This window comes from Diachasmimorpha longicaudata, chromosome 12, assembly GCF_034640455.1.
Source record: "Diachasmimorpha longicaudata isolate KC_UGA_2023 chromosome 12, iyDiaLong2, whole genome shotgun sequence".
Classification (NCBI taxonomy): Eukaryota; Metazoa; Arthropoda; class Insecta; order Hymenoptera; family Braconidae; genus Diachasmimorpha; species Diachasmimorpha longicaudata.
Window position 1 is genome coordinate 1,257,925 of NC_087236.1, and position 17,622 is coordinate 1,275,546.

Below are 17,622 nucleotides of genomic sequence, written 5' to 3' on the forward strand. Positions count from 1 at the left end.
GAGATTCCTGAAGATGGTTTTGCAGAACCGTGAAAAACGACTCTGACTTTGGTGGTTTGGCTGATTACCTTGATGACTGCATGGTCTGGAAGGTAGAAACCTTCAGAACCTGGTGTGGTGTCTGGTGCTATCTCCATATGTCCAAGATCTAGGTACCCTTGGATGACGGCTGAATATGCTTCTTTGAAGTCTGGCTGTCTGGTAAAGCTGTTCTCTAGCGCTTGGAACCGTTTGAGTGCTCGTGCTCTGGTTTCCCCAATCAACGATTGTTTGGAATTGAATGGAAGTTTGGTGATATATGTTCCATCCGAATTTAGTGTGGTAGTCTTTTGGTAATGTTGCTCACACATAATGTCCTCAGCTGAGCAATGTTTGATTTTGGGGCTTTCTTCAATGGCCTACGTCTTGGTGAGTTGGTTCAGTGCCTGGATGGTGGTTACATGACAAGTTTTTGTTTTCTTTTCTGGGCTGGTCTTTTTGTTCGGGTTCTGATCGGTAATAGCACCTTCAATGACCCAACCAAAGTGAGTGTTTTGTAGGAATAAATCGCCTCCGTCTGGTGTTGATTGATTTCTCTGCCCTGGCGTGAAGACAGATAATGCGGGTCCAGCGCCCATTACCAGATTAATATTACCAGGAATATGGAAAGTTGGATCTGCACGTTTGATATGATGAGGAATTTCGATCCTCTCTCGTGGTATCGGATTAGCTGGATGTTTCGTGATAATTTCAGGGACTGTGAAGAATTCCAGTTGTTTTGTGAACTGGCTATGTCTGGATTAAATGACACCAGTCACCTTGGACGAGGTTGCTGTCTGGATGTCTCCGAGGCCACCAATTGATATGGAGTACTGATGCTGAGTAAGACCAAGAGTCTTTGCTAAACGCTCAGTGATGAGGTTGGAGGTTGCTGCCTTGTCGAGTAATGTACGGCACTGCATGGGACCATTTTCCTGATTCAAAATATTCATTCTGGTGGTTACCATTAGCTCTTCAACTTTACCTGGATTCAACAGGACGACACTGTTGTTCCTTTGGCTGATTGGTGGAGTTAGTCATGCATGACTGCTGGCTGGTAGTCTCTACTTTGTTGAGATGTAGAATGAGATCGTGCACTTTGCCACATTTAAATCAGTTACGTTTGATGCACTGGTTGGTTGGATGATTGTCTCTCAAACAGTTGAAACACAAATTTGCTTCTCTCACTGCGTTGATTCGTTGAGGCACTGATAATTTGTTTAAGGTATCACACTTATATGTTGGGTGTCCATCTTTCTTGCAGATTGGACAGTTGGTGAACACCATGGTAGAAAACACGTGTTTTTGTTTTTGCTGACTCTTCTCCCCAATCGTCTCAGTCGTCTTGGAATGATTGAACTTGTTGAAGCTAGGTGTGGACTCCTTGATGGGCACTGTCTGCGTTTCTGTAGCCCCCTCTCTGAGGAAAATCATTAATTCCCGGAACGTCGGTAGCTCGGTGCCTTTCAAGGTTCGATTCCACTCACATCTGACTGATGGATCTAATTTGGCTAATGTTGTATAGTATAAGGGGGTGCTCCACTGATCAGTGGGCTTACCCATTACCTTCATGCCACGAATGTGGACTTGTGTTGCTGTTAACAAACGTCGAATGGAATCTGCGTTATTGTTTGGCATTTTTGGAATTGCCATGAGCAATTCATAATGCCTGGAGATAACGACTCATTGGTTGTTGTATATGCTGATGATGATGTCCCAAGCCTCTTCGTAATGTTCGTTTGTCCTTTCCAGGCCGGTGATGGCTGCGGCTGCTTCACCAATAAGAGTCCCTTTAAGATACGACAATTTCGTACTGTCATTGATACCTGGGCGACTGTGAATATTGGTTATAAACCCATCGCGTCATTCTCTAAATTTTTCGACACTGCCATCAAATTTTATTAAATCTAATTTTGGTATTCTCCTCAGGATATGATCAGTGTCATGTGTCTGGTGTGTAGATGTTGGAGAATATGCCTGAGTTGGACCACTGATGTCCTTTGTCTGTCTGGTGCCGGTTGGAGTAATTTTGCTCGAGCTAATAAGTCCAGGAAGTGTTCTGTGATGTCAACTTCCAATTCGTCATGGTTATCGTCTGGTTCCTCCTCTGCGAGGTGTGCTGTAATGTCAGGTAAAGTCCTGAGCATCTCCTGCAGACTGTCAATCCTTTGTTGAAGTCTTGCCTGGTTGATTGAGGTGTCGACGAAATCCATTAAGAAAGTTTCGAATCTGCTGATTGAGGCTTTAATCGTTCCACGTTTGGATTTCCACGACATTTTATTCATTATTAAGGTTCGATTTAATCCGTTCATAGTTTGGTCAACCGATGGTTCTGAGTTCTCTTCCGTACTGTCGTGGAAACTTTCGTTAAAATTCTCGTCTGAATTCTCTGGTGTACTTATTTTCGCATTGTCTACATCAGAGAGCATGCTCGTTTGTTTACAGAAATTGTATCATCAAAAATGATGTTTGATGTTACAAAATAGAACCAAAATGTCTAATAAATGTTGTCTTAATTTTGATTATAAAAATTCACAAGCATCCACGTTACTACACTTACACTTTCACTATCAGGTGTATCCGGCTCGAAGGACCATTAAATGTTATGCCTTTTGGGGACACAACAAATTTTAGTAGGGAGTGAATAATCACCAGGTTTGTTAGGGTTCGGTATTTAATGAGTGGATAACCTGATATTTAATGAAATTTTTGCTTTATGTTCAAAAACACAGATCTTTTGAATCCTATTTATTACAGGAGAAGCACATAAATTAAGTTAGCTACGTAAGACATTGGCTAACTTCATGCGTAAGACTTTTTCCTTATTGGTCGTTCGGGTTCATAGTGGACGAGATCGCCAGCGCGCCGAATTTGAATTTATTCCGAAGTAGAACATCTAATGTTTTCGATGGTGACTTAAACAATCAATTAGTAGAATTTATGGAATTGTTCATGTTGCCCGAAAATGAGGTAGTTTCGTTTCATCGTTATGATAAGTCACCATCGAAAATAGTACATGTTCTACTGCGGAATAAATTCAAATTCGGCGCGCGAAGCGCGCTGGCGGTCTCGTGAATTATTATACAATATGAATTTTGACGATTTGCGCGCAAATTAGTTTAAAAGTTGAGCCGGACTGTTTTCAATTTGGAAAGAGACCGATCCTTTGGTCGAATTTTGAGAGGTCCTAAGTGGTAAATTTGGGAAATTGGCGGGAGATTGCGTAGGAGGGGAGGGTCCGTTTTGGAACCTGACTGCTGGAGTAGGACGGTAAGGCTAAAGTCCCATAAAAATGTCTCACGGAGGAAATTGATTTATTTTTGGGATTAGGCTGGCGAAAATGGCCGTTTCAAATATGTCCCGTTAGGAAATGAGTTGCACATCTGTGCAGAAATTTATAAACTACTACAAGAAGAGATCAAGATAAGACGATAATAATGTTTATGGATAGACAAATTCGACTGCTTCCCAAAGTAGAGAGCCGTAATAGAAGATGGGTTGTTCTCGAGTAGTTTTTGATGAGAATAAATATCAAAGTTAAGAAAAATTTGAAATTTGATTTCTCCCGTTAAACATAAAAAATGTATCGATTCGGAACACACCCCAAGATCAAGATTGGATGGGTAAACTGCAGGGTGAGCAGGCTAGAGACGCCGACCAAGTTCTTCAAGTGCTGGCACTACGGCCACCTTGGCACACACTGCAAAAGCAATGTGGACAGGTCGGGGCTCGGGGTAAGGTGCGCGGAACCCGGCCATAAGGTGATGGAGTGCAGCAGAGGGCGGAAGTGCGCGCTCTGCTCCACCAATGGGGCCGGGAAGAGTATCGAGCACACCGCGGGCAGTACCAGATGTCCGAGAGTACTGGGAATCAACGTCTAGAGCTGCTACGCCCAGAAGCCTAGTTACGGAAAACCGCACATGGAGGCGAAGTGACACCTACGCAGGAAATGACCAGTATGCCCTCTTCTGGGAGGTAGTCATCGGCCCGGCAGGGGGAGCGATGCCACCGGCTGGAAAGACAGTTTTTTCGACTCGAGCACCTACTTGGTAGCACTAAAGGACCACCCGATCAGTGGCGGCAGCGCTGATGGAGGCCGCCGTGCCGAGGAAGCGGACCTCCACCCGTCGACCACCAGTGCATTGGTGGACGGATGGCATCGCGGCACACGGGACGGGATGCATGGCGGCCAGAAGGGCGTCGCAGCGCGCACGGGGAACCTCGAACTTCGTGGCCTTGGAGAATGCCTACAAGAAGGCCCGGGAGAAGCTCACGAAGGCTATCAAGCGGAGCGAGGAACGCGCCGGGCAGGAGCTCTTGGATCAAGTGGAAGGCGATCCGTGGGGTCGACCGCACGCAGTGGTCATGACCCTCCTGAAACACCAACGCCTGCCATCGCCGAACTGCCCGGTCCTACTGGAGAAAGTAGTGACGGCGCTTTTCCTTCGGCAAAGGGAATTCCAGTGGACAATCAGCGCCGGGGAACTACAACCGATCCCCCTGTCACAAAGGAGGAGCTCCTGGCGGCGTGCAGCAGAGTCAGAAACTCAAAAGACCCCGGGCCCTGACGGAGTACCGAATATGGCCGGGAAGACCGCCATCTAGGTGATGCCGGACTTCCTTACGGAGACCTTCACCGCCTGTCTACGGGAAGGAATATTCCCTGTGGTGTGCAAGAGGCAGAGATTGGTGCTGCTTCCGAAAGGGAAGAAGCCACCGGACGACCTGTCATCCTATCGTCCCTTCTACATGCTGGACACCGTTGGGAAAATCCTGGAACGGATCGTCCACCAAAGGATCGAGGCAGTAGTGGACCCGCAGCTGGCCGACAACCAGTACGACTTCCGTCGAGGTAGGTCGCCATTTGGGGCCATCGATTTGGTCGTGGAGACGACCAGAGATGCGATCGCGGGGGCCAGATGGTATCGAGGTACAAAAAAATACTGCCTGGTCGCTACGCTGGACATCCGGAACGCATTCAACTTCGCCCGGTGGGACAGCATCATGGAGTCCCTCGAGCGTTCGGAGTTCCCGGATATTTGCAGGCGATCATGGGAGACTATTTCGCGGGCAGAAGACTCGTGTATGACACACAGGAGGGTCCCAAAGAATACAGAGTGACTGGGGGAGTTCCCCAGGGCTTTGTGTTGGGATCACTCCTGTGGAACGTCATCTACGACGGCCTGTTGAGCCCTGTAGGCTTGTATAGCCCTCCCCCGAGGGGTCAGACTGGTGGCCCTCGCCGACGATGTGGCAGTCGTCATCGTCGGCACGCACCTTGAGGACATCGAACTGGCGTTGGAGTGGACCTATGGAAGAATCCACCACGGGATGGACTCGGTAGGCTTGTCGCTGGTGGAGCACAAGACGGAGGCGCTGCTAATCACGGGCAGGAGGGTCATGCAGACCATCACGCTGCAGGTCGGGGTTTGTGAAATCGTTTCCAAGCCATATATCCGGTACTTGGGAGTGATGATGGACAGCCGGCTCAGCTTCAAGCAGCAGTTGGAGCACTCTACCACCAGGGTGGCGCAAGGGAGAACTGCACTATCGCGCCTTATGCCGACGCGGAAGGCTCGATGCTGAAGAGGAGGGCACTGTTGGCGTCAGTGAGTACATCGGTACTCACCTACGGCGTGGCCATTTGGGCTCAAGCACTGCGGACGGGCGAAACTCGTCACAAGGTGGCAGCGGGACACCGGCTGGGTGCACTCAAGGTAGCCACCGCTTTCCGCACTATCTCTGAGGACGCGATCGGGGTAATTGCTGGCATCATGCCGATAGAGATACTGGCGGAAGAGCGACAAACGCTACACAATAGGAGGAAGGCAAGACCACGTCGGACAGCAGAAGTCGCTGGTGGGGAGGAGGACACTGCGGAGGCGACAAGGCAAGCCAGACTCCAGAGCCTGGAAAGGTGGGAGGCGAAATGGGATACCTGCCAGAAAGTGCGATGGACATACCGCCTGATCCCACGAGTGAGTGCCTGGGTAAATCGTCAGCACGGTGAGGTAAACTTCCACCTCACGCAGGTGCTCTCGGGGCATGGGTGTTTCAAGGGGTATCTCCAGCGGTTTGCGTACGAGGACTCCCCGGACTGCCCAGCTTGCCCGGGCCTTGTGGAGGACGCGGAACATGTGTTCGTTGCATGCCCCCGCTTTGAGGAGAACCGCACTCGGTGTGAGAGCGCCGTGGAACGACGGACGACGCCGGAAGGCATGGTGGACACCATGGTATCGTCGCGGGCGGCTTGGGAGTCAACGGCGTACTTCGCTGCAGTGGTCATGCGACTGCTGAGGAAGGAGGAGCGTCTGAGGAGAGGCGCTGAGGAATAGCGTGAAAGGCTAACCCAACCTGGAGGGAGCGCGAGTCCCCGCTGCTGTCCTCCCCGTGAAGTAATGCCTGCCGGCGGTCTCACGGGGGTTCCGGGATGTGAGGAGAGGAAAGAGGGCGAGGGGGAGGGAGAGGGACGCCTCGATCAACTTGGCCAGAATCTTTTGAAGATTTCCCGGAAACTTCTATAGAAAAAAAAAAAACCCTGAGCAGCGCGGACATTCAAGAGCTTCCCTCGGATTCACCGAGCAAAGACCTACGTTTGCGTGTTTGGATTTGGTTCTCGTTTGCTTTTTCTTGAGCATTCTCAGCAAGAGGGAAGCTGGCGCCCATGATTTTCTTGCTCGCGAATTCAAAGAAAAAAGGTAACTTAATGGCTTTTCCCGACCCCGAGAAAAAATCTCGTTACAAAAGATAGTTTAGTAAAATCCCCCATCGTTTGTGATTTTTATCCTCTCACTTTTGCAACCCTTAATGCTCCTATAAATAATGATGAAGACTTACAGGCAATGATTTGGCCGCCAGATCATGAATGGTGTCGCTGAGGGCATCCAATTGCAAACAAGTTGCAGTACCTTTGATCTCCGGAGCAATCTTCATGAAGACAGAACCAAAACCTTCAATTCCAGGGATCAAGAACACCTCATCGTATCCCTTTTTCTGCTGGGTAGGTAATGTAAGGCTGGTTTTACTCATTAAACTCTCATCTGTGCCCAAAAGCTTGAGTAGCAGATTCATTATCGAAGGAGCTTTCTCATCAGTACTATTCGTACTTTCTATGACTGATGCACTATCTTTTGACATAATGTCATTTAATTTCGCAAAATTCAAGCTACGAATGTCCTGTGCTGTAAGAAATATGTCAAACTCCCGCTCCAAAGTTTGCTTTATTTCGACTGCCATCATAGAATCCATGCCAAGTTCAGCAAGTGATATATGTTGACTAATTGACTTCATATCTTTGAGTCCCATAATTTTAAGTACAGTATCGACTACATTGAGGATAGTACTACCACCTGTTTTCTTTTCAGCTACTACCATACTAGCGATAACAGGACAGGATTGATTGAGAAATCCATCAAGTTCATAAAGGCAGGATGATATCTTTTGTTGAAGAGTTCCTCCAATGACCAGCTCTTTGTCATCATCCTGCATGTCCGCTACGAGCCCAACATCTCCAATGGCTCCCCACTGGATTGCAAGAGCTGGTAGTCCTTCTGTGGCCCGTCTTTCACAAATTCTCTCCATAACTGAATTGGACATTCCATAGTTTGTTTGCCCGGCATTCCCACGTCCGCAGGAGACTGAAGAAAAAACAACAAAATGACGAAGTTTCGGACAAAATCTTCTAGAAAGTTTGTCAAGATTGTGAGTAGTCCAAGCTTTAGACTTAAAAGACTCTTCAAACGTTGCTGGTGTTTGGCTCTCTATGAGACCGTCCTTGAGAACAACTGCAAGATTATAAATTGCATCCACTGGAACATCATTTGACGCTGTCAACAAAATCTCTTCACAATCTCTCGACTTTGCTGCATCTTTTCCAACGATAATCTTGACCTGAACTCCGTAGCTTTCCCAAAGTTTAATTCGCATGAGTTGATAACCATTTTTTATCCCTGTACGGGATGTGAGGATTAGATGTTTTGCTCCGCGAAGAACTAGCCAATCGGCCAATTCCAGTCCAAAGCCGCCGAGACCACCCAGGATTATGTAAGAGCGGTTTTTCCGGCAATAATATCGTGGAAGAGCCGGGAATGACACTCCCAAACTCTTTTCATCTTGAATTTCCAGGATTACCTAAAAGTAAAATACCACTATCAGTATCTTTCAATTCTCATTAGGAACAGATTTTTATTTTGGCATGCGTCATCAAATACTGTTTGAAATTATAAGATATATCTATATGAAATCAATCCTGGGAATATTGATCATCAGTTTCAATCACTTTTCAGCAGCTATCAAATAACATATTGTGATCATCCCGAATGAAATGTACAAATTATAACGTCAGTCAGTGTAAATTCTGGGCGTGTCTCTGGTTATTTAGAAATCGTCGAGCAATTTCAAGGAAGCTCAGATCGGACTAAAGCACAGTCTATATTGTTTTCTTTCTAATGTGATAATAGTACATTTGCCATCAACGCCGGAAAGTCATGATTTTCCGCTCCCTCTGCACATGGTATTTTTCAACACGCATGCAAAGAAAAGTTCATACTTTGCTATCTGATAAGCGGAAGAAAAGTAAATACTCTCTGCCTCAGTGTGGAATACTGCTCTCAAGGACGGAAAGTAACGGCCCCGTGAGAATAACTTCTCACCCGAGGTTGGACAGTATTCACTTTCCTTCCGCTTATTAAGGAGCAAAGTATGGGCTTTCCTTCTGGGTGTGTGAAAATCGAAAATTTTACCACGTATTGTACATAGAGCTATTTGCATTTCAGATTTATGGGAAGAATGCCGTGTTCAGGCCAGAATATTCTCGAGCTCTGTGACTTTCGATAAAAGTGTTTTTTTGCGCAATCTTCGAAATTGTGGAATTTGAGCTGAAATACTGACACTCAGCGCAGAAATTAAACGGAATGATAGCTTTAGGTTTGGATGGCAGATGTGTGAATCACCAAGATATTTAGTATATTCAGAAAACGAACACGTCAATAATCGTTTCCCGTGTAATTTTGTGTTTATACCCCGATAATGCTTGGGAATGGTCACTTTGGAACGGCAACGGTCGTTACAGCACATGACTGGAATATGTACCACACGTCTGCTTCATTCCACAGTGGTTCTGTGGTCGCGTTTTTCTTAATGGTCGATTTTATTCCAACTAAACTATTGCTATGACCACTAGCTTAACGTGCCTTGATAGCAACTTCGTGGTGCCTCAATCTAAACACTAGTTACGTTATAGCGAATGAACCCAACAAAATGAATATTGTGTCTTCCTTCTGTCGTTATTACCATAAGTTCATTTTTTTTCATTTTTCGAGCATAAATTGAGGGCTCCCAGGAGAATCACAATATTTAACAAGACAAAAGTCTTCAGTGCGATCCCTGATAGAGTTTAGAATGTTTAGGAAAATTGCCTTCGCGCAATATCCCCTGGAGGCGATTTTGCATTATATCTTTGATGTGCTTAAAACCCCTTGGAATTGGATAATTTTTTCAGGTTTATTATGATCTCTGGTTTTTCTGTTTCTTTCTTGCCTCAAATTTTACACTGAACAGTGCGAATCGCTGGTTTACTGGCGATTCACTCAAGTTGTGAGGTTCATATTTGTATGAAACGATGCATTTATCAGACTATACGGGATTTGTGTGACATGTCATATCGTTAACAAGTTTCCGAATCTTAAGTTTGAGGCTTACCTCAGTGAATCTTGTATTCTCTGACCCTTTGTCGGCTCAATGATTAACAAGTGAGAGAAGCATATATTTTAAGGAATGTATTGACCACTTTTTGAGCTCTCATCCTCCGCTCTCCTTTTGTATTATTGCATGGAAGTTACATAAACATAACTTCATATTGAATTACGAGTGACGTTCATTGTAGCATTGCAAAATGTTTACGTTAAGAAAATTACGATAATCTTGATTCTTTTCGTAAAAACAATATCACGTTCATGTCCTTTAATCTTGACTTCGGTCTGAGTCAAACTTGGTATAGGGATGGTGATCCCCCTTGGGGGGGGGGGGGTTCAATCATTATACCAAATGAGGTGACGGGTGTCGGGCGTGCCCCTGTACCCAAAAGAGGGTTCGGAGGGGGTGGGCCGGACTCCCAAATGTATGGGAAGGTCTGGTAGAGAGGTCGCGGCGTTTGGGAACCTCTCCAAGCGGTTGGCTCACCATATCTTTTGGTAATCTTCCAGGAGGTTTCGGTAATATTTGGGGCGAGGGGGGTCATGATCGTTCGGTACATGCGAGGGAGGGCGAAATCGTCGGATAAAGCGTGGGAAACACGCTTGCCGGGGTGTCGGAGGAGGGGGGGGGGCAGGCTGCTTCGTAGTGCGAAGGGTATGGACGTTGCAGCTCTCGCTACTACCTCCAGCCGCGCGTTAGTAGTCGGAGTCTTTCGCAACTTTAGAGGCCAGCGAAAACGCAACGCCACACGTGGGGCTTGGTGTCAAGGGGAGTGGGTGCGGATCCATCAGGAAAGGTATGGTTCGCGGGGTGGGTAGTCGGGTGAAATGGGTGGGTTCCCTCTTTCCGAGGGTCTGCTTCTCCTCTTTTGCCCCTTCGAGGGGAGTCGAGAAAGAGCACTCCTCCAGCGCCTTCACCGGGCCCCTATCCGACCTACCCAGCTCGGCGGCAACCGGAAGGCCTCTCCAATGGAGGGCACTCGGCGTCCCGAGCTACCCAGCTCGATGTCGCGGAGAAGCACTCCCTTCAATCCTTTTTATTTTTCAGCTCTTGCCTCTTGGCACGGCCGGCGACCGTATCGGCCAACCTTCATTCATAGCAGAGCATGATTGCAATTCAATTTTGGAGTCTAAGTCGCCCCCAATCGGATCTTCGGGGGACGGGGGTACAATTATGCGTCCGTCGTGCGGCGAAGTCCGCACATCGCTTCGCATCGTGCCAGAGAGACAACACCAGTGAAAACAACAAGGGACCCAAGGAGGGTGGTGCCCTCAAGGATTCGTAGTCGCCCGCCGTGCGTCAGGGTACTGCCCTCCGAACGAGGGAAAGGTTCTAGCCATCGTGCTGTCCACGATGTCGTCGCAGAGGACGACGCGGGATTGACTGAGCAGCAGGGCCAGTCAACGTCTGGATCTTCAAGATCATCAATGGTGAGTCCACTAATTTAATAGATAGGATTCATGAGTGCTACATTAGCTGAATTGGGATCGATAGAGATCGCGCCGCGACCGGAGACTGACATAATTTCTAATCGATAACTAGTTAGGCACTGTCACTGTCAAGTTTTCCGGGAGCGATTTGATGACCACAATCCTCGTAATGGAGAAAACGGCAACTGATGCGATCAGCTGTCGCCATACGGGTTCCCGAGGTAAAATATATGCACGCCAGATCGCACCACGAAGACCCTTCAACTTTTAATGTCTAACAGCCGCATTTTAGTTGAGGTGTGTTAGGAGCGTATCATCACGGGGCCCAGCAGAGCCAGACATTTTTGATTATTTATCCGTAAAATCCACTTTTTCTTACAGTTTCCGGTGTAATTCATAATTCTAAATTCGCCCTTTCTCTCTTATCCTCTGTTATTCCCCCTCTCACAGTCACTCTTTCAATCTACCTCTCTGTCTTTCTCTGTCTGTACCTCTCTCGCAGTCTTTGTGCGCCCCGTCTCTTATCGCTTCTCTCTTTCACCCCCTCTAACTCGCCCGATCCCTCCAACAGTCTCCCTGTCTCACCTCCGCTTTCTCTCGTCACCTAGTCCACCCTCTATCTCAGTAGTTCACTCTTTCAGCCCCTCTATTAGTCTCTCTCACTTTCTGGTACTTCCCCCCTCTTTGATCCGCTGTGTTGTGTTATCCCTCTCACCCACTGTCTCACCATATCTCTCGCCTCCTTTTTCTCACCCCATGTCTCTTACCGTTTGACTCTCCTACTTTCACTCAATCCTCCTCTCATCCTCTTTCTCATCCTCTTTCTCATCCTTTATTTCACCTCATCTCCCCCCCCCCACTCTTATTTTCAGTCTCGGCAGCGTTCTCTCATGCTCTTCCTCATTACATCTCTCTTACTTTCTCGCTCACTTTTTGTCTTCCCCTCGCTCATCGTTTCTGTTTTATCCCCTTGTCACCCTGCACCGCGGATCTCAGCACCTTCACCCTTCTTTCTTCCTACCTCTCATCGCTCTATAGTCCTATATCTCACTCGGTCCCCCTCGCCCTGATGCTCATCCAGCCTTACCCCTTCTTTCGTCTTTTTACTTCCACTTACTCTCGCCTTACCTGCCCGTGGAGCGGTTCCATGCAAAATAAAAAAAACTCCACGACCCCCTCTAAACATACATGTGGCCCTGCGCCTCTGCCAATTGCACGTTCACCGCCAGTATGACAGCCGGGATCCAGCTTAATGCATCGACCGCAAAGTCTAAGCAAGTGAAAATGCCACTCGCGAAAAAATTCCCTCCTTCCGGGCTTTAATAAAACTGCGCTACGGTAACTGACGATCGGCAGTACATGTAAGTCGGCATTGTAATCCAATATTGCTCTCAGGAAATCCACATTCGGTTACAGGAAATAGCGACTATTACTGCTGAATTAGCTATTACGAGTAACATAATTAATCTTAAAAAAAAACATAATTTTCTCGCAAAAGTATAGTCTCTCAGGTCTCCTCATTCACCCTGAGCCACCGCAACATGAGCAACCGCAACTTCAGGGAGAAAGCGTGGGCCAGGCAGGGTTCAGTCTTTTATGGCCCTCGCGCTCAACAATAAACCGAAAAGTAACAGATATCGGAAACTTAGTCGAACTGCCGGGAATCGAATTCATGAAACACGTCACACCTTTATGACGGTCCACGCGATCGACCACATCTATCGGTTTTCGATCTTTTATCATTGTTGATATCAAAATTAACTAATTCGATGGGTAATCTGAGTCGAATCACGTTATCTATTGAAATGCAATAAATATAACATAAACAGAATTGTAAAAATTCGGTAAAGTCTGAAAAATCCAGAGAATTCAAACACTTATGGGTAGTAGAAATTGATCATTTCAAATTAATAGATCAAACGAGCTCGCCGAAGGCGGGCGAAATTTGATCCAAATTATATGAAGAGTCTCATTCGAAGATGATAATAATGTAGCCATGCTTGTCATGCTCACACCACTACGTTTCAACGCAATTAAATTCAAAATTTCCCGCTAATTAACCTAATCAACGCCGGGCGCCCTCAGTTATCTTCATATCGTTTGTGCTTTGATTAGCGAATTATCACGCAAAATTCCGAAGATGATCTAGGGATTAGATATTTGGGATATTAAAGGGTGGGATTATCATCTTCGAACGAGACTCTTCATATAATTTGGATCGGCGGGCTCGTTTGATCTATCAATTATATTATGAGTCTCGTTCTCAATGATAATAATGTAGTTCTTTAGAGCGTGTGATAATTTTTCCCTCTTTTATTATGAATTATAAGTCATAATAAAAGAGGGAAACGTTATAATTTATAACAATTATGTCAAAATAGTTCTTGCAAATTTATCGTTAGATGTTTGTATAAGCTTATTGTAGAATTTGAAAAAAAATTTGAGAACTCGGAGCCCAACCAGCTGTTCTTTTGATTGAACTGAACTCCAGCTTTCTTTAGAAAGACTTTTATCCAATGCCCAATAGTTTGGGACGATGCTGGACCATGTGGCTTCACTGATGTGATAAATAGTTTATCTGAATCTATTTTTCTTAAATCTTTAGTAATAGTTAAATAGTCTTTGACTGCGGTGGCTACGCATAAGCCTGGTCTTTCATTACAAAAAGGAAGTATCAACTCGGGTTGATAAGCACCAGGTCTAGAAGTCTTGATCAACTCAGTAATTTTAATAGTTATGCCAGTGTCAGTAAAAGAAATATTGTTTATATTAATCAATGCAAATGTTTGTAACCTCTGAGCTGTAGTTAATGCTAAAAGAGTCGAAACCTTCTCTGATGCTTCTTTCAATTTGAGCTCTTTAAGAGGTGGTAACTTTTGTAGAAAATTTAACGCGGGAACAACATTTATAACATCTCTGGATTGAGCATTGTAGATGTCCAAAACATGTCGGTGGGCATGATTCCACCATAATTTCAAGCCACTTTCATATTGTCTACGAGCTGAGTCTGTTATAGAATTCACCATCATCGGAATCGCTTCTTCACTGATGCCTTGTTTTATGAATGCTGTCCCGATAACTTCCCTACCACCAATGAAAGGTGGGATGACAATGGATGTGTTCTTCTGAAAGGCGAGATCAGAAGTGAATTATTCGGTTTGAAAACGATAACAGGTTCAATTAAGAGTGACTTGAACAGGGGGTACCAAGGCTGTGTAGGCCAGAATGGCACGACCAATACTCCCGGTGCTTTATCATTTATAATCTTTCTCAATGTTCGTAAAACTAAGGCAAACGGTGGAAAAGCATAAAATGTATCCCCCTGCCAGGCAGTTGTGAAAGCATCCACCAGTTCAGCATCTGGGTCTTGAAAACGCGAGTAGAACTTCGTACATTTTCTATTTATTCGAGATGCGAATACATCAACTGAAAATGGGCCAAATGTTTTATCAATTTCACTAAATGTAGTTCGCGATAACTCCCATTCTGTATCATCGTTAGTATTACGTGAAGCGGCATCGGCCTCTACGTTATCGGCGGAGCGAATGTATGATGCTTTCAGCCAAAACCTCCTTTCCTCCCACCAATTCCAGATCTTTCTAGACAATTCACTCAGGTGAGGAAATTGACCACCTCCTGCTTTATTGACATAGGCAATTGCAGTAGTGTTATCTAACCGTAGTAACACTTCACAATTATGCAGTTCAGCAGCGAAGCATTTCAGGGCTAATAGAGCTGCATAAAGTTCGAGGTATTTGATATGTCTCTTCCTTTCATCCTTATTCCAAAATCCAAATGAGCTGACTCCATTGCAAAAGCATCCCCAGCCAGTTAATGAAGAGTCGGAAAATATTTCAATGCAAAATTTTTGTTTTCTGATTGGATGCGATCCAATTAGTGAATTATCTTTCCACCAGTCAAGGTCTTTTTTCATGCTTTCAGTAATACGCATTTTCCTTTCGTAATTCCCACCATTAGTATTCAAGGCCAAGAACTTTTCTCTCTCAAATCTCTTACAGTGTATAAATCCATAAGCCACTGCGGGGCAGGCTGCCGATAGGATTCCTAAAAAGGTCGCAAATTCTCTAATTTTGCAGCTATAACCCACTTTGAAGTTGTTCGTTAGACTAAAAATTTGTTTTTTCTTTTTGTCTGTCAGATTGAGAGAAAAATGTATCGAGTCAATTATAAAACCCAGAAATTTACACCTTTGTGAAGGAGACAAACAACTTTTGTCCACATTTAAGATGAACCCCAATTTATTTAAAAAGCTTTTTCTTTCCAATAAATTTCCTTCACAAAATTGTTTTGATTTATTAATAAGGAGAAAATCATCTAAATAAATCACTAAGAAAAACCCCTTTAGTCTTAAATGGTTGACAACGGGTTTAATAATTTTAGTGAATACATAGGGACTCGTACATAAGCCGAAAGGGAGGCACACGAATTGATATAGCTTTCCTTCCAATTGAAATCTAAGGAATTTTCTATGATCTTCGTGAATGGGAACCACGAAGTATGCATCCTTCAAATCCAAAGAAGCCATGAAATCTCCCTCAGAAATTAAACCTAAAACCGTTGTCATGTCCTCTAATTTGAAATGAGGTGCATTAATGAACTTATTCAATTCTTTCAGATTGAAAATAAATCGGGAAGAGCCATCTGGCTTTGAGACCAGGAAGTAGGAAGAGACAAATTCACCTTGACATGATAAACATTCCTCGATAGCTCTTTTTCTTATTAATTTGTTGACTTCACTTCTGATTAAATCAACCTCACCTTCGAAATATGTTTGTTCCTTCGGACGAAATATCTGAATTGGTGTTCATTCAAATGGGATTTTGTAGCCATTTATGTAGCTTAAAATTAATTTATCAGAAGTAATCTTTTTCCAAGTTTGTTGAAAGAATTGAAGTCTGCCAGCTATCCTAACCTGTGTTATTTCTTCGAGGATGATTGGCTCGTCGTTGGAGTCGAGGTCCTCGATGTGTTTTGCGTTTGCGCTAGCGACGTTCTCTTTTTGAACTTGATGATTCGAAGTTTTTGAGGCTGACCCGCCTGCTTGTATTGTGCAGGCGGGTTCTTCAAGTTTCCCTGATCTCGAGATTTGAAGGAATCCTTTCTACTTTTTTCCTTGATTTCCGAACACGCTTTTTCAATCTCTTTAGCATCTTTCACCTTCTCTTTAAGGTCGCTACCATAAAGCCATTCATCAGAGATCATGGACTCCACCGTTGGTTTAATGGATTTATTGAAATTGGGAGTAATAAATGACTTACGACATAGTGAGTCTTGATGATATGCATCAGTCAAAATTTGACCTATATGACTGAAAAAGGTTGTGATACGATCAGGGTCAATGCCATGCTCTGGGGGATCCATCATGGTAGTCAAACCAGCTGCTGCAATTGACAGGGCAGTTCCAACACTATTTTGTCTATCAACAAAGTGTTAGTCGCTCTTTTTGGCAATTTCTGAGAGCATTGGAATGATTTCTAGGTTAATCTTTGGAGCCTCAGTATAGAATTCATCCTTTCTGTTATATGATTCAACAATTTCTTTCTTGTTTTTCTCTGGACCACCTTTTTTCATCCAGCTTCCCCATATTTTAACCAATTCAGGGTGGTATTCAACCTTCTTGAATTTAGGCTCATGCAGACCAATACCTAGCGCTCTTAACACATCGTCATTCAACGCTGCCTCAGATACAGACTCGTCTGACTTGTTATCTGGAGTCTTAACATCTTCTTGTGACTTTGAGTTTTTTAACGTCGGATCATTTTCCTTTTCCCCTTCTGAAAGAAGAGAATAGAGGAAAAAAATGATCATTAAGAAGATGACATTATGGTCAAGAAACATTTTTTGAGGAGGTACTTATTGTGCTTGTGATGCGACACTCTTGTTGAGTTTGATCACAATGATTTATCTCCTTGTCAGATTCGTATGAAATCTGACTCTCAATACTCGTATGGAATATTTGAGAAATTGATAATAAGCCTTCAAAATAGATCAAGAGTTTATTATTACTTACCTGAATTAACAGAGGGTTCATGATCATTTGGATTAGGCAAATTATTTGTTTGAGCACCTACAAGTGACTCAACTACTTTTTGTAGGTTAGCCACTGTCTCCCTTAATTCATCGAATTTTTTGTCACTTCTTCGTTTATAACGACGATCTCTGGATCGTGAGTGTAACCTAGAATGCTTTCTTTATGATCAGGCATCTTGTTTATTCGATTTTTAAAAGTTTTAAAAGTTTTAATATCAACCGTTGAACAAACGTCTTGATGTGACGGCACAACAAAACAATATGAAGATAACTGAGGGCGCCCGGCGTCGATTAGGTTAATTAGCGGGAAATTTTGAATTTACTTGCGTTGAAACGTTGTGGTGTGAGCATGACAAGCATGACTACATTATTATCATTGAGAACGAGACTCATAATATAATAACACGGTTGAAATATTGTAGGTAGTAGA

General features: G+C 44.5%; 2 protein-coding genes across 3 annotated transcripts in view; both read right to left on the reverse strand.

Moving 5' to 3' along the window:
- LOC135168134 (fatty acid synthase-like) overlaps nucleotides 1-17,622 on the reverse strand; it is a 167,639-nt gene that overhangs the window by 35,853 nt on the left and 114,164 nt on the right. For both annotated transcript variants that reach the window (XM_064132054.1, XM_064132053.1), the window contains one exon: nucleotides 6,856-8,148. In XM_064132054.1, coding sequence (XP_063988124.1) covers nucleotides 6,856-8,148 — 1,293 coding nt within the window. The remainder of the gene's footprint in view (nucleotides 1-6,855; nucleotides 8,149-17,622) is intronic.
- Nucleotides 13,233-17,579, reverse strand: LOC135168126 (uncharacterized). Its single transcript, XM_064132043.1, has 5 exons — nucleotides 17,173-17,579; nucleotides 15,921-16,936; nucleotides 13,530-14,266; nucleotides 13,338-13,377; nucleotides 13,233-13,286 (listed from the first exon to the last, which is right to left on the reverse strand). The coding sequence occupies exons 2-5, from the start codon at nucleotides 15,990-15,992 to the stop codon at nucleotides 13,233-13,235; spliced, it is 903 nt and encodes a 300-aa protein (XP_063988113.1). The 5' UTR covers nucleotides 15,993-16,936; nucleotides 17,173-17,579.